General features: G+C 35.4%; 1 protein-coding gene across 4 annotated transcripts in view; it reads left to right on the top strand.

Moving 5' to 3' along the window:
- Positions 1-15,845, top strand: part of STIL (STIL centriolar assembly protein) — a 55,594-nt gene that overhangs the window by 13,632 nt on the left and 26,117 nt on the right. For all 4 annotated transcript variants that reach the window (XM_069477894.1, XM_069477893.1, XM_069477892.1 and 1 more), the window contains 5 exons: positions 1,218-1,304; positions 5,191-5,341; positions 6,769-6,878; positions 7,761-7,875; positions 10,773-11,732. In XM_069477894.1, coding sequence (XP_069333995.1) covers positions 1,218-1,304; positions 5,191-5,341; positions 6,769-6,878; positions 7,761-7,875; positions 10,773-11,732 — 1,423 coding nt within the window. The remainder of the gene's footprint in view (positions 1-1,217; positions 1,305-5,190; positions 5,342-6,768; positions 6,879-7,760; positions 7,876-10,772; positions 11,733-15,845) is intronic.

Below are 15,845 nucleotides of genomic sequence, written 5' to 3'. Positions count from 1 at the left end.
AGCTTTCTTATTTTAATAATAGAATCAGCTAAAATAAGATTTTGCCGAATCTTAGGAAGAACTCCAATATATAATACAGATAAACATTGAATTTTTCTGGTTGAAATTGAAGTCTTAGATCCCTGTTTCTTCAGGCTTCTCTCACTACCCCTTGTCCTCAAGTCATCTTGAGGAACCCAGAGCTCAAAATAACATGATTTAAAATGTGTTGCCAGGCAACCTTGTAGAAGTTCCCTTTAGTGTTAATGGCTTTCTCTTTATAGTTAGTGGTTAATGACAGGTAGACAGACTATTGAGAAATTTATATTCATTCAGTACTTATCGAGCACTTATCATATACGTAGTATTCTGTTGACACTGTATTGAGCTTTAAAGCTCCTTCTCAGGGAATTTATAATCAAAATGAAATGATAAAATATTCAAGTATTCACACATAGAAGTATAAGTAATGAAATATATGATTTATTTTGAATTGAACAGAATATACAGTGAACACTATTAGTATTTGTAAGAAAAAGAAGCTAAAGGGCATTTTCCTAGAGAAGGCAAACTTGACCTAGACCTTTAATTGTTTAGATGGTAGAAGGGAGGATTGTTGGGGAAAAGAACCCATGCTTGGGAATGACATGTACAAAGTTAATGAGAATGCACAAATATTCTCTGGAGTATGAAATCTACTTGCTGTATATTTGCTATGCTCCTGGTTTTGTCAATGGGTTCTTGATGTCTAAGTGAATATTTACTAAGAGTCTTCTGTTTCAGGCTACCAAATATGTTATAGCGTTTAATACTCTCAGCAACTCTGTAGAGTAGTTTTAGGCTACGAACTTCAGTCTTCTCTAATTCAGCCTATTTCCAGTCCAGGCTAATTCATTTTAGCATTTTGTTTTTACCTTGATTAACCATTTCTTCTTCCACATCTTAGGTAGGAGAGGACAAAGAGAAAGAAGTACATGCTTGTTTTTCTCTCTCTCTCTCCAACCTCCCCTGCCTCTCTCTCTTCTAGATATGTATTTATATATATAGGTATGTATAAAGATATAGATTATATATTCTCCCTCTTAATTATCAGCATGGTCTGGTGTTTGTAGATTTCTTATTTGTGAGTCTTTCAATGTAAATGCCAAGGATCTACCATGTTACCTTGAGAAGAATGTAATCTGAAGCATATTAATTTATAAATTACTGTAGTTTTTAATTTTTTCTTTTTCTTCTAGTTGGCTATCTGGAATTATACATATCTATAGTCCTCAGGTTTGGGCTTGCTGCTTGCGATACCTGTTCAGTTCTTCCATTCAAGAAAGGCAAGTGATATTTTATTCTGTAGTATTTCATTTTGATCTTTTCCCTTGATCATATTAATAGTTTATTGGTCTCATTTAAAATCCACGTAATGTCTTGACCTTTTACAATACTTATACATAAGTACATTAAGAAAAAACAAACCTTATATATTAAATGAGAACAAAACCAGATAAAAAAGATAAGGTTGCAGCATACCTGAAAATATCAAGGAATTTACTTATGTAATAGAACAAATACTTTTGGGGGTGGAAAAACCCCTGGAGATCATCCACTATAGCATCCTATTTTGTAGATAAAGAGATTAACTTTCACTGAAGTGACTGCAGATGAGTTTGAATTTGTTACCTTACACGTGTTTTATTAAGTTACACAGTGCAACTTCTAGTACACTAAAATGACATATTTAATTTTCTACCTGGCACTAAAGCAAGCATTGGAATGAATAGTTAGGGAAACTTTACTTCTAGTCTCAGTTCCTCATTTAATTTTATTTTATACATGGTACCACTATTTGCCTCTTACATTCAAATGAGAAAGTCTGTTTTTGTCTACCTTGAGTGGCTATAATAAACTTTTTGTAAAAAAATAAAAAGCAACTTCTTATCGGAAAGATAATATAAGTGCATGATAATAAATTAGACATACATAAAGATACACAATAAAAGTAAGTCTGTCTTACGCTTCATTTTTTTAGACCCCATTCTCAGAGGCAATCACTGTTAAATGGTGTCTTTTGCTTTCTTCCTGAAATCTTTAATACAAATATAAGTGTCACCTTCCCCCTGCCTGTAAAAATTAAGTTACAAATGGGAACATACCATTCTTTCTTTTCTGCATGTTGCTTTTTTCTCTATATCATTATACCTTAGAGATGATTACAGCTTGGCATATGCAGACTTAATATACATATTTTACAACTGAATGGCGTACAATATATATTATATTTTAAAAACTGGTCCTTATGTCCTACAGGCAGTGGTAGACTGACAATCTTATGCATACATCTTTGTGTGCATATGCTAGTATATTTGTAGGATAAATTCCTAAAAGTGTTTTTTCTGGGCCTAAGAGCATTTAATTTTAAATTTTGGTAGATATTGCCAAATTGCCCTGCAAAAAGACTACAAATTTATAGTCTTTCCAACAGTGTATAAGAGTGTCTGTTTTCTTTTCCCCCCACTAACACTGTGAAACAAATATTTATTGAGCACCTCTTAAGGACCACAATACATTCACGATATTGCGGATAAGTAGTAAACAAAATAAAATCCTGCAGAGATAGGCAGTAAATGGAATAAGTAAAACAAAAATGATATTTTAAAAGGTAGGGGTGCTGTGGAGAAAAATAAAGCCAGAGAGGAGGATGTTGTGTGTCTGAATGATAGAGAGTTGGAATTTTAAATAAGTAGTCAGGGAGGCAAAGACTTGAGGTGAGGGAGTAGACCATGTGGCTGTCTGGGGGCAGTGCCACAGGCACAGGACACATTAAGTGCAAAGGCCCCTGGTGAAAGATAACCTTGCATCTTGAAGGAACAGCAAGGAGGAGGCCAGTGTGGCTAGAGAGGAGTGAGGGAAGGGGACAGTAGCAGCAGAGGAGTTCAGAGAGGTAAGTGGAAGGCCATTGTTAAACTTTTGATCTTTGCTAATCTGATAGATGAAAGATGATCTTTTCTAATGTTTTATAACCTGAACTTCCAGGAACTGCCTATTCATGTCTTTTGCCATTTTTTTCTTGGATTGTGCATCTTTTTCATATTGCTTTGTTTGTTCTCTCTCACTTTCTTTATATATATATACATACACACACATATATAATATATATTATAGAGAAATATATATTTGTAAATATACATGTAAGACATATCAAAGATTCCCCAACCCCCAGATTGTCATTTCATTTAACTTTGGTTAACAATATTTTTCCCAGACTTTTCAACAGTCATATTTATCAGTCTTTTTTCTGTCTTGTTTAGAAGGGATTTGCCCACTCTAGGAATATTTATTGAAATAAAAAACCTCTTGTATTTTCTTCAGATGCTTTTATAGTTCTACTTTTTACATTTTAGTTCAACTTTGCAAGATAATTAGTTTTATTTGCAGTAAGAAATTAAATGTTAGCTTTTGATGCTTTGTATGATTTGGTATAATTAAGTTTTATTATCAATTACTGATCATGCTTTAAGTTTGTATTGATAGTAAGTGTTCTGTAAAATTAATTTTGAAGCTCTCTTTTTGTTATTTGTTATTTTTGTTCAGTGTGAAGCATTAGGCAATTTCTTTGATACCAGTTTTTTTTTTGTTTGTTTGAGACAGGGTTTCACTCTGTTGTCCAGCTAGAGTGCAGTGACAGCATCCTAGCTTACTGCATCCAATCTCAAACTCCTGATACCAGTACTCTTAATTACAGTTATAACTTAGGTTGGTACTTTGTGGCATTTTGAGTAGCAGTCTTATTTGACCCCAGAGAGAGGAATTAAGCAGAGCAGATATTCTGCCTCCTCATCTTCCACTGCTTTGTTTTGTTGGTAGTGTAACATATCCCCAAATTATTTCTCATTCAATATTTTACATAGCAGAGATAATTACTAAAAGTATTTTTAGATAGATAGTTTTAGTGTATATTTTAAGGACTCTCAATGACTTTACAAATATTTGTTGAATCATTTAATGAATAATAAAATTAATGTTCATTTTATCAGTACTTAATAGTGAAATATTATAAATAATTTAAATATTCATTTTTAAAAGTCTAGTTGAATCAAGAATGGCACATCTACAAAATGAAATACTGGGTAGTCACTAAAGAAGAATAAGGGCTAGGCATGGTAGCTCACACCTATAATCCCAGACTTTGGGAGGTCAAGGCAAAAGGATTGCTTGAGGCCAGGAGTTCAAGACCAGCCTGAGGGCTGGGCGTGGTGGCTCACGCCTGTAATCCTAGCACTCTGGGAGGCCAAGGCGGGAGGATCGCTCGAGGTCAGGAGTTTGAGACCAGCCTGAGCAAGAGCGAGACCCTGTCTCTACTAAAAATAGAAAGAAATTATCTGGCCAACTAAAAATATATATAGAAAAAATTAGCTGGGCATGATGGTGCATGCTTGTAATCCCAGCTACTCAAGAGGCTGAAGCAGTAGGATCGCTTAAACCCAGGAGTTTGAGGTTGCTGTGAGCTAGACTGACGCCACGGCACTCTAGCCCAGGCAACAGAGTGAGACTCAGTCTCAAAAAAAAAAGAGAAAGACCAGCCTGAGCAATATTGGGAGACCCTGTCTTTACAGAAATTAAAAAATTAGCCAGGCAAAGTGACTAGTCCAGCTATTCAGGAGGCTGAGGCAGGATAGCTTGAGCCCAGAAGTTTGAGGTTGCAGTGAGCTATGATGATGCTGCTGCTCTCTACCCTGGGCAATAGAGTGAGACCCTGTTTCAAAATAAATAAATAAATAAAATAAAAAAGAATAAGGAGGTCTGAGATATAATATAGAATATTGACATGGAAAATGATACAAAATAGATTGTCATATAGAAATTGTATTAGCAAACAGTGTGTGTGGCCCCATTTTTGTTGAATTACATAAAATATTTGTATGTGCCTAAGGAAAAATTCTGGAAGTATATACAGTAAACTGGAGAGTGGAGTAGGGTGGTTTTCATATTCTTTTTCATACTTTCCCGTTATTTGGAATTTTTACAAGGAATATATATTTAATAATAAAAAAATTAAAAATCAATAACATTAAAAAGTAAGCATAAATTTGCTCCCCAAATTTCTTCCAATAATTGAATTCTTTAATCAACCTATTAACTAGATTGGGAGATTCATATGGAGTTCTTTGAGTATAATTTTATCTTCCTTAAATTTTAATTAAATGGCATTTTTTTGTCCAGGGTTTTTTCTGAATCTGGAAATTTCATCATAGTTCTCTATTCTGTGACACATAAGGAACCTGAGTTTTATGAATGCCTCCCTTGTGATGGCAAGATACCTGACCTTAAGTTTCAGTTACTAACCAGCAAGGAAACATTACAGCTTTTCAAAGTAAGTGATTTGATTACCTGGTACCTTAATGATTTGATTACCTATTACATTAATAATTTGACCTAGTACATTAATGATTGGTTAGGGTTGCACTTTGGCAATTTAAAGCTAATGGTTTTTACTCTTTAAAATAGTAATTCAAACTATTAGGCTTTGTTTATTTACAATCAGTCTTACTGAATATCAATTTTATTCATTTGTGGTTAATTTTTGTTTTGTAAATCTTAGACCATGTCTTCAGAATTATAATAGGGGATCAGAAGTTATCCACAGAATAATTTGCCCATATTTTTCTAAAATCTTTGAAGAATAGTTTATTTGTTGTATCATTTTATACCTTTGAGGGTTAATTTTGTGATCTCAGTGTTTTCTTTATACTGACTGCGTTATTTTAAAAACATGGGAATAACAAATGGTTTTTCACACTTAAAGGTCAATATTTATATGATATAATCCAAGGAATCAGAGTAGATTGTTGCTATACCTAATAAAATACATAGAAATGCATCTAAGTGATGATCACAGAAAAGTAGGTCTCTGAAACTATCAGTGTCTTTATATAAAAACATTTGAAGACTACTTTTCAATAAAATGGTTTAGTTCTCAGACCAATAATAAAGTATATTCTTTATTTTTATTACAAAAATATTGAATACCGGCCGGGCGCGGTGGCTCACGCCTGTAATCCTAGCACTCTGGGAGGCCAAGGCGGGTGGATCGCTCAAGGTCAGGAGTTCGAGACCAGCCTGAGCAAGAGCGAGACCTCGTCTCTACTAAAAATAAAAAGAAATTATCTGGCCAACTAAAATATATATAGAAAAAATTAGCCGGGCATGGTGGTGCATACCTGTAGTCCCAGCTACTCGGGAGGCTGAGGCAGAAGGATCGCTTGAGCCCAGGAGTTTGAGGTTGCTGTGAGCTAGGCTGACGCCACGGCACTCACTCTAGCCTGGGCAACAAAGCAAGACTCTGTCTAAAAAAAAAAAAAAAAAAATACTGAATACCTATAAATAACCATGTGTTTCCACTCAGATCTTATTTTGTGACTTGAGGTCATTTATAGGTTATATCAGTTCATGAATCTGATTTTTATGTTTTAATTATAAATACAATCATCTGAACTGAGATCTAATAATTTATTTCTATTTGAGAGACACATATCATTTATCATTTTATTCTTTAGGTTGTATCTTCAGTTCATAGTTACTGTATTTACTAAATCCCTGCATTATGATACCATGACTAAGTTTTTACTTTCACTTACGTAGTAGGGAAAATGGACAGTTTTCAAAAGAAGGTTACAGTTACAGATATCGAAAGTCTGTGCCCCCCCTCGCCCAGTGTTCAAGAGCTATTTTTCATCTAAATAGAATTCTCTAGTGTTTTTCTATAAGTCAGATCTCAAAGTATGTCCTACTTCATTTCAGAATGTTGAACCTTCTAACAAAAATCTAATTCATTTTGAACTGAGTGCTGAAAGCCAAAATACCGAAACAGAGCTTTTTAACAAGACTTCCAAAAATGTTTCAGTTAAGAGGTAAAAGATCTTTTATTACTATGTGTGCTTTATAAAATTATATTCATTTGGTTTTGATGAGTAATTAAAATAAATCTCCAATTTTTTGATGAAACTACTTAAAAATTTTATGTACCATAGATGTCTTTGCTTTAAGTGCATTCCTTCATATTAACTAGGAAGTTGCATGATAATTTTAATGAAGTGACAACACTAACATGGTTTTCATTTGAGTCGATTTATTATATAAGAAAAACAAAGTATTTGTCAAGAAATAAAGTTGCTTAGAAAGAAGCATCCCGTTTTTGTTTAGTACCTTGTGTTCTTTCCTTCTGTGTAGTTTTAAATCTGGACCTATCAGATAAACTACTATAAAAACAACTCCTCTACCTAGAAACCCAAACAGGCAAAAAACAAAACAAAACTTTTAAAGCAAATACACTTGAAGAAAATTAAATAAGAGCTACCACAGATATAAGTACATAGGAAAATATAATTCCTTATTTGGTTTTCCTTCTTAACATGGTGTATAGTACAGTGAGTACATGTCTCTATTGCCAGATTATAATTTTTTTTGACAGCAAATGCTAATTATTTCTGCATTCATCAAAGTGATCAACCAGAAGGTGCCTAGTGACCGTTGATTTATTGTGACATTAACAATATAAGGTTGAACCTGCCATGATCAGGCAAATGGGATAGTTTAATAAGCAAGGGTCTGACTGGGCCATCTTTCCTGGTCAATTAACATCGGCCTGAAAAATAAAATAATCTGTGGTTGTCAGATACCAAATTAAATGATCACAGTAGTATTTTACTGTGATCTATTAAAGGACTTTATTCAATTTCAAGAACAAACACAGATTACTGAAGGATTTTCTTATCTCCTCTTTTATTCTTTAGGTCTTCCCAAAAGTTATCTCCTGGGAAAATGACAGTAAATGATCACGATTCTGGTGGTGAAGATGAAGATTTTTCCCCAAGACCAATTCCTAGTCCTCATCCAGTGAGTCAAAAGGTATCACTCATCTTATAATGAATTCACCTTTGTAGTTAGAGACATAAAAGTCTCATCATATTAAAGCACTAAATATTACTACCTAAAACTTACTATCATTCTGGCCAGGTGCAGTGACTCACATCTGTAATCACAGCACTTTGGAAAGCTAAGGTGGGAGGATCACTTGGGGCCAGGAGTTCTAGGCTACAGTGAGCTATGATTGTCCCACTGCCCTCCAGCCTGGGTGACAGAATGAGACCCTGTCTCTTTAAAAAAATATATTCTAAGGTATATCTAGCTATGTATATCTATATGGTTATATCTACATAGAGATATAAATACCTCACAAGTACATATAATTGTTATATGTAATTAAATATACATATATACACACGTAATATATAGTAAAAGTACATATAATTATTTGCAGAGAAAGCTGAGGCATAAATTGGTTAAGTTACCTAGTAACTAGTAAGTAGTAAAGCTGGGATTCTAATCTAGGATGTTTGTTTTTAGAATCTGGTGTTTTTAACAACCATATAGACTCAGCATTCTATACTATCACGAGAGCTTCACATTGGTTTTTTTTACTATTGAGAAAGCATTCTACCTACTTTGAGAGGTTAATCGTTAATAACCTGTCATAATTTTTTGATTGCCACCAACCAGTGAGTTATTTTAGAATTGTTGTTTACCTTAACTGGACTGATTTTATTTTAGAAGGAAAGATTTTTAAAAATTAATATCAAATTATAACCAAATTTACCACAGCAAGTATTAGGTCATTAAATACCTGATTTCAAATCAAAAGTTTATTATATCTCAAACAAGAAGCAGTATAATCAAACTATGCGCTTAAAGTATTGACACAGTTTTGCCATCTATGTGGTAGCTTGTTTATGCCAGCAGCAAAGAAGCCTGGAGAGTGAGTGGCAAATGAAATTGCAAAAGGTGTTTTCCACAGTTTTTTGAGAACTGAATATTTTTCCTTGCAAGAAGTGATGTAAAGCCTGGAAGAAGTGGTAGTCAGTTGTTGCAAGGTCTGGTGAATATGGTGGATGATAAGAGAGTTTCCAAGTCCAGTCTCTGTAATTTGAGCAGTTTTGTTTGTGCAGCATGTGGTCGAGTGTTAATCTTGCAAGAGGATAGGCCTGTCTCTATTGACCAGTCTCAGCTGCTTAATCGCAAGCATCCTCATCATTTTGTCCAATTGGATGCAGTAGACATCCGCTGTAATCGACTGACCAGGTTTCAAGAAGCTATAATGGATAATACCAGTGCTGGACCCCCAAACAGACACCATTAGCTTTTTTTGATGAATATTTGGTTTGGGACTGTGTTTCAGCACTTCATCTTTATCCAGCCATTGTGCTGAATGTTTGTGACTGTCAAAAAGAATCCATTTTTCATCACACATAACAATACAGTGTAGAAATGGTTCCCCTTTATGTCATGACAGCAAAGAAAGGCAAGCTTCAAGATTTCTCTTTTGACACTCATTTAATTCATATGGTACCCAACTATCCAGCTTTTTTACCTTGCCTGTTTGTTTCAAATGGTCCAATATTGTTGGACTAGTAACGTTAAACCTTGCTGCTAATTCACACATAGGTTGAGATGGATTCACTTCCACTACAGCTTTCATGTCATCGTTATCCACCTTGGTCTCAGGTTGCCCACATGGCTCATTTTCAAGATTAAACTCACCAGAATGGAACTTCTCGAGCCATCCATGTACTGTGCATTTATTAGCCACATCCTTCCCAAACACTTGGTTGATATTTTTAGCCATCTGTGCAGCGTTGGTTCCACAACAGAACTCATATTCGAAAATGACACAAATTTTTGACTTATCCATGGTTCCACAAAAATTGCTCTAAAAAAAAATTCGAAAGATAATCACAAGCCAAACTATGCGTTTGAAAGAATGAGGATACACCTTCACAATAAAAATAAAAGAAGTGTAAAATTGAAATGTCAGAGATATCAACTGTCAAACTTAGTACTTAAGGAAATTGAACATTTCATACTTAATAGCATAATATTTTTTGCTTACTCTTTTCTACTGTCTTCCAACTCTTTTTGTTGTTATCAGTAGAAGGAGTAACAGTGAGTAATGTCACTTAGTGGAGAAATGTTTATTGGAAGATCCTTTGTTATTTAAGATACATAAACATTTGCTCCTAAATCTGTCAAAGCATTCTACCTGTGATAATTTTTTTACAGAGAGAAGGTTAAAAAAATGTCTGTTGGCCGGGCGCGGTGGCTCACACCTGTAATCCTAGCACTCTGGGAGGCCGAGGTGGGCGGATCGTTTGAGCTCAGGAGTTCGAGACCAGCCTGAGCAAGAGCGAGACCCCACCTCTACTAAAAATAGAAAGAAATTATATGGACAGCTAAAAATATATATATAGAAAAAATTAGCCGGGCATGGTGGCGCATGCCTGTAGTCCCAGTTACTCGGGAGGCTGAGACAGGAGGATCGCTTGAGCTCAGGAGTTTGAGGTTGCTGTGAGCTAGGCTGACGCCACGGTACTCACTCTAGCCTGGGCAACAGAGTGAGACTCTGTCTCAAAAAAAAAAAAAAAAAAAAGTCTGTTGTATAAAATAGCTTTTCATATTGTGTTCTGTGATCTAAGCATTGTTAGTGTTCTAATAAACAGAGTTCCACTGTTAAATAAATTTGAGAAATGCTTATTTGTATTCTTTGAGGGCAAGGACCTTGTTTATTTTGCTCACAATTGTATTTCTAGTGCCTAGCACATGGAAGATCCCCAGAAGATATTTGCTGATGGTCTAAATAATGAACACTTTTTAATATGTAATTAGATATAATTTGGGAACTACTGGTCTAAGGAAGATAAAGCATATGTCTTTCTCCTAAAAAATACTTTCTTCCTCTTTCCCATTTATAGATTTCTAAGATTCAACCTTCAGTTCCTGAACTTTCGCTTGTATTGGATGGCAATTTCATAGACTCAAACCCTCCTAATCCACTGGAAAGAGTGAATAATGAAAATCCTCCTTTGTCGATTAACCACTCTGACCACTTGAAGCTATTGCAACCCCAGCTTTATGATGAGGAACGCAGCCAAGAAACTGAAGCTGAAGAGCCTTCCTTGAGAGGGATACCAAGTCAGTTAAACCAGGGCACTGCCCTTTTGAGACACTGTGAAGTAAGACAGCCATCTACATGTAAGAAAGGGAACCCCCATATCAGGAACAGTGTTAAACCACCTTCTCATAATGAGCCATCTCATGGTATGTTTGAAAAGCTTCAAGCAGTTTCTGCTGGAAATGTACAAAAAGAAGAGTATCCTATAATACCCTCCACGTTTAATTCTAGGCAATCTTCTCTTGCCCCACAGTCCCACTCACAAAATTTTGTTTTTTCACCCCATAATTCAAGAAGACCGATGGAACTTCAGATATCTACTCCCCCACCACCATCTTACACAAATGTTTGCAGTTGTTGTCAGCATCATAGCCATATTCAGTATAGTCCAATAAATTCTTGGCAAGGAATAAATACAGTTGGATCTATTCAAGACCTCCAGTCTGAAACCCTTCAAAAGCATGCGTTATTTCACCCAAGTGGATGTCCAGCTCTATACCATACTGCATTCTATTCTTCAAGTAGTCCTATAGCCTTGAGACCTCAGGGAGGCATGGACGGTTGTTCTTCACACAGCAATGTAGAGCCATCACCTGTGGTGAGACTGCCTTCACATGTGGACTCATGTAACCCACAGCCTTGCACAGTGTGCGTACACGTGCCCAAGACTGAGTCAGATAATGGAATGATGGGACTGTCTCCAGATGCATATCGGTTCCTCACAGAACAAGACAGACAGCTGAGACTACTTCAGGCACAGGTTTGCTTGGAGCTTTCTTAGTTTTGTTAAATTCTTGGTATTAATGTGGTTTCTTAAAAACTGGCAAATCTCTTTAGTAATTACATTTTATAGAATAGAATTGTGGAAGGTCAGAACCAGAAGGGATCTTCGAAACTGAGTTCTAGTCCCTCTTATTTAACAGATAAGTATTAATAAAATGAGCACTAGACAGAGAATAATTAAACCCAATGCCACACTGCTAGTTAGTAGTAAAAACAGGACTAGAAAGCAAGTTTTCTTTCTTTCTTTCTTTTCTCTCTTTATGTTGTACATATCGTAACTTACAATATAACTGCATTTTTATTTCATTTTTTGCCCCTAATGAAAACTCTATTATAATGTACTAAACCTTTATATACAACTAAATATAAAGGCTGGACAGTAGATTCTGATACGTCTCTAGTTTGTCAACTCTGTAGTATGTATACTAACCCTAAGCCAGTGTGTGTAAGGGAATAGTTGGAGCATCTTTCTCTGTACCAGTACTACACTTGTTCTACTCATTTTATTCTGAAATGTTTCCTTTCTTCAAGGCCTTTAATGCAGAGTTCTTAGTCTTAAGTATGTCCTTGGGCAGAGTTTAGTCTGTAAGTATTGTGTCTTTTTTTCTTGCCTCACAGACATTCTTCTTCCACATACATACCCCAAACCAATTGTCCTTCTCTTTCCCCCAGTACCAATGGGAACAACCTGAAATGTATTCTTTATTTTTTTTGCATTATCTTATAACTATGCAAATATATGTATAATGTGCATATATATGCATGTAACATTTTTAGAAATCTTTGTTTTGTAAAATTGGAGTCTTAGCGTTTGCATTTTGCTAAAAAGGACAATGACATTTTCAATTCTGCTTAAAAACACTTTGATTAGGAACACCTGAGAAAAATTTAGCTTTGCTATTTTTTAAACCTAGAAAAATTCTTTGAAATTATAAAATATAAATTACATTTTAACAAATCATTATAAACATGTAGCAGAAATTTTAATATAGCTAAATATTTTCACATTGAAAAGAATTCTTTCTCATTTTTATTTCCTGTCTTCAAAAGAAAACTAATAGAGGCTAAAAGGATTAATCCTTTAAGCTATTTAGAAATCTTAGTTACTTGGGATTAGTATACTTTAAAAAAAATTATTTTATTTTATTTATTTATTTTTTGGCAGGGGAGAGAGAGAGAGTCCTGTTCTGTCATCTGGAGTAGAGTACAGTGGCATCATCATAGCTTACTGCAACCTCAAAACTCCTGGGCTTGAGTGATCCTCTTGCCTCAGCCTCCCAAGTAGCTGGGACTATAGGCACACGCCACCACACACAACTACTTTTTCTATTTTTGGTAGAGATGAGATCCTGCTCAGGCTGGTTTCAAATTCCTGAGCTCAAATGGTCTTCCTACTTTAGCCTACCAGAGTGCTGGGATTACAGGCATGAGCCACCATGCACGGCTGGGATTTATATACTTAAAATGTGATATTATAGACCACAGGCCCTGGTCTATATTATCTGAGTCATTATACTTGGAGAATACAGAATATGATTTAGAAAATATCTCTGTGATAAATACACATAATATTTTCCTATTATGTGAATTTTTAAAAAAAATTTCTTTAGGTACCTTTTTTTAAAAAGTATCTTAGACTTTTCTATATAAATACACATAGCACTGCCTTGTTCTGCATAGATTTCTGTTATAAGATGAATACCAAATTTCTAATTGTTTTCCTATTGATCATTTCAACAGTTTGAAGTTTCTGCTATTGCAAACAATGCAGCAGTGAGCAGCATCCTTACCCTTTGCAGCTAACTGCGTATGTGCAATTGTCTCTGTACCATAGATTCCTAGAAGTAAAATTGTGATGGCAAAGGGAACATATACTCTAAATGTTCATAGATACACAAACTTGTTCCTGCGCTGGCATTCCAAGTCTCATTTTGGTGTAGGTGTTAAGGAAGTGGGCTCTGGTATCAGACTCTTTGGATTCTAATCCAATTTCTGGGTAGCATAAGGTAGGCAACTTTGGAAAAGTTACCTTATCTCTCTCATTTCAGTTTTCCCATATACAAAATAGGGATATACATAAATTGTGTAGAGTTCTAAGGATTGAATGAGTTACTAGGTAAGAGCTTAGAATACTAGGTAAAGAGCTTAGTATACTGTATAATTAGTGTTCAGTAGATGTTAACTATTAATGTAGTAACAAGCTCCAGAGAGGGAGCTTACATTCAACAGTTTTCTTAGCAACTTGAATAGTACTTGACACATAATAGTTGCTAAATATGTGTTTTGTTACTTGATTGAATGAAAATGGCCACCAGAAAGGTTATGCCAATTTTTTACCCCAAAACCATTTTCCACATCTCCAACATTGGGCACATCAAACTCTTAAATTATCATTCTTTTAAATAGAAATTGTTTTGATTTTCATTGTATTTTTATAAGTAATTTTTTTTTTTTTTTTTTTTTTTTTTTTGAGACAGAGTCTTGCTTTGTTGCCCAGGCTAGAGTGAGTGCCGTGGCGTCAGCCTAGCTCACAGCAACCTCAAACTCCTGGGCTTAAGCGATCCTACCGCCTTAGCCTCCTGAGTAGCTGGGACTACAGGCATGTGCCACCATGCCCCGCTAATTTTTTCTATATATATTTTAGTTGGCCAGATAATTTCTTTCTATTTTTAGTAGAGACGGGGGTCTCGCTCTTGCTCAGGCTGGTCTCGAACTCCTGACCTTGAGCCATCCACCTGCCTCGGCCTCCCAGAGTGCTAGGATTACAGGCGTGAGCCACCGCGCCCGGCCTATAAGTAATATTGATTATTTTTAGGAGCTCACTGTATATTAAGAAAATTGGTCCTTCATCATATATATGTGGTATTTCTTATAGTTGGTCTTAAGTGTTTTGTATTTTAACCATTTGTTTTGTACAGAATATTCCAGTTTAGATATAGGTAAATTTATCAATCATTTTCTTTCTGGGTTTTATATTAGGTTTAGAAAAGATTTCTCCCCTTCAAGATTATAAAAACTTTTATCTTTTTATTAATGATTAGAAATCCATTTTTATTTTTACTTCGTTGCTTGATCGAGACAGGGTCTCCCTCTGTTGCCCAGGCTGGAGTGCAGCGACAAGATCATAGCTCACTGCAACCTCAAACTCCTGGGCTCAAGCAATCCTCCCACCCAACCCCCCTGAGTAACTGGGACTACAGGTGCATGCCACTGCACCCAGCTGATTTTTCTATATTTTGCAGAGATAGGATCTTGCTATGTTGCTCAGACTGGTCTGAAACTCCTGGGCTCAAACAGTCCTCCCACCTTGGCTCGGCGGATTACAGGCATCAGCCACTATGCCTAGCCTCTGCTCCATTGATTGGCTTATCTGTTCCAGCACTGGTTACCATTTGATTTAATCACTATAGCTTTATAAGATATTTTAATATTCTAATCTAAATGCCTTTTTTTTTAATGAACAAGACAGCTTGAGGAGAGGAACTTGATAATACTGAACTCCTTTTGCCAAGTAATCCTGAAAAGTTCTGAAAGAGAAAGAGTACTAGCTCTTTCAGATGCTAAAGTACATTATAAAACTTCAGTGACCAATGTATTAAAATATTAAAAACTATAAATAAAGGTAATAGATGAAAATACATATATTTTTTGAGACAGGGTCTCACTCTGTTACCTGGGCTATAGTACAGTGACATCATCACAGCTCACTGTAACCTCAAACTCCTCAAGCAGTCCTCCTGCCTCAGCCTCCCAAGTAGCTGGGACTACAGGCGCACACCACCACACCTGGCTAATTTTTCTGTTCTTTGTACAGACAATGTCTCGATATGTTGTTCAAGCTGGTCTCAAAGTCTTGGGCTAAAGCGATCCTTCTGCCTCGACTTCCCAAAATGCAGGATTGCAGGTGTGAGCCACCATCCCCAGCCTTTAAAACAAACTAACTGAATAATTTTAGGCCCTGAATGTGTATAAGTCTCTATTGAGTGTTTCATATGTGATCTCTCTAAACCTAACTTTTCTCATCTATAAAATGGGAGAGATGATTGGTATTATATGTAGATTTGAAAGCTAATTCAAATATATTTATATA

This window comes from Eulemur rufifrons, chromosome 8 (assembly GCF_041146395.1).
Source record: "Eulemur rufifrons isolate Redbay chromosome 8, OSU_ERuf_1, whole genome shotgun sequence".
NCBI classification, from domain to species: domain Eukaryota; kingdom Metazoa; phylum Chordata; class Mammalia; order Primates; family Lemuridae; genus Eulemur; species Eulemur rufifrons.
This window is presented reverse-complemented; position numbering and strand designations above follow the sequence as displayed.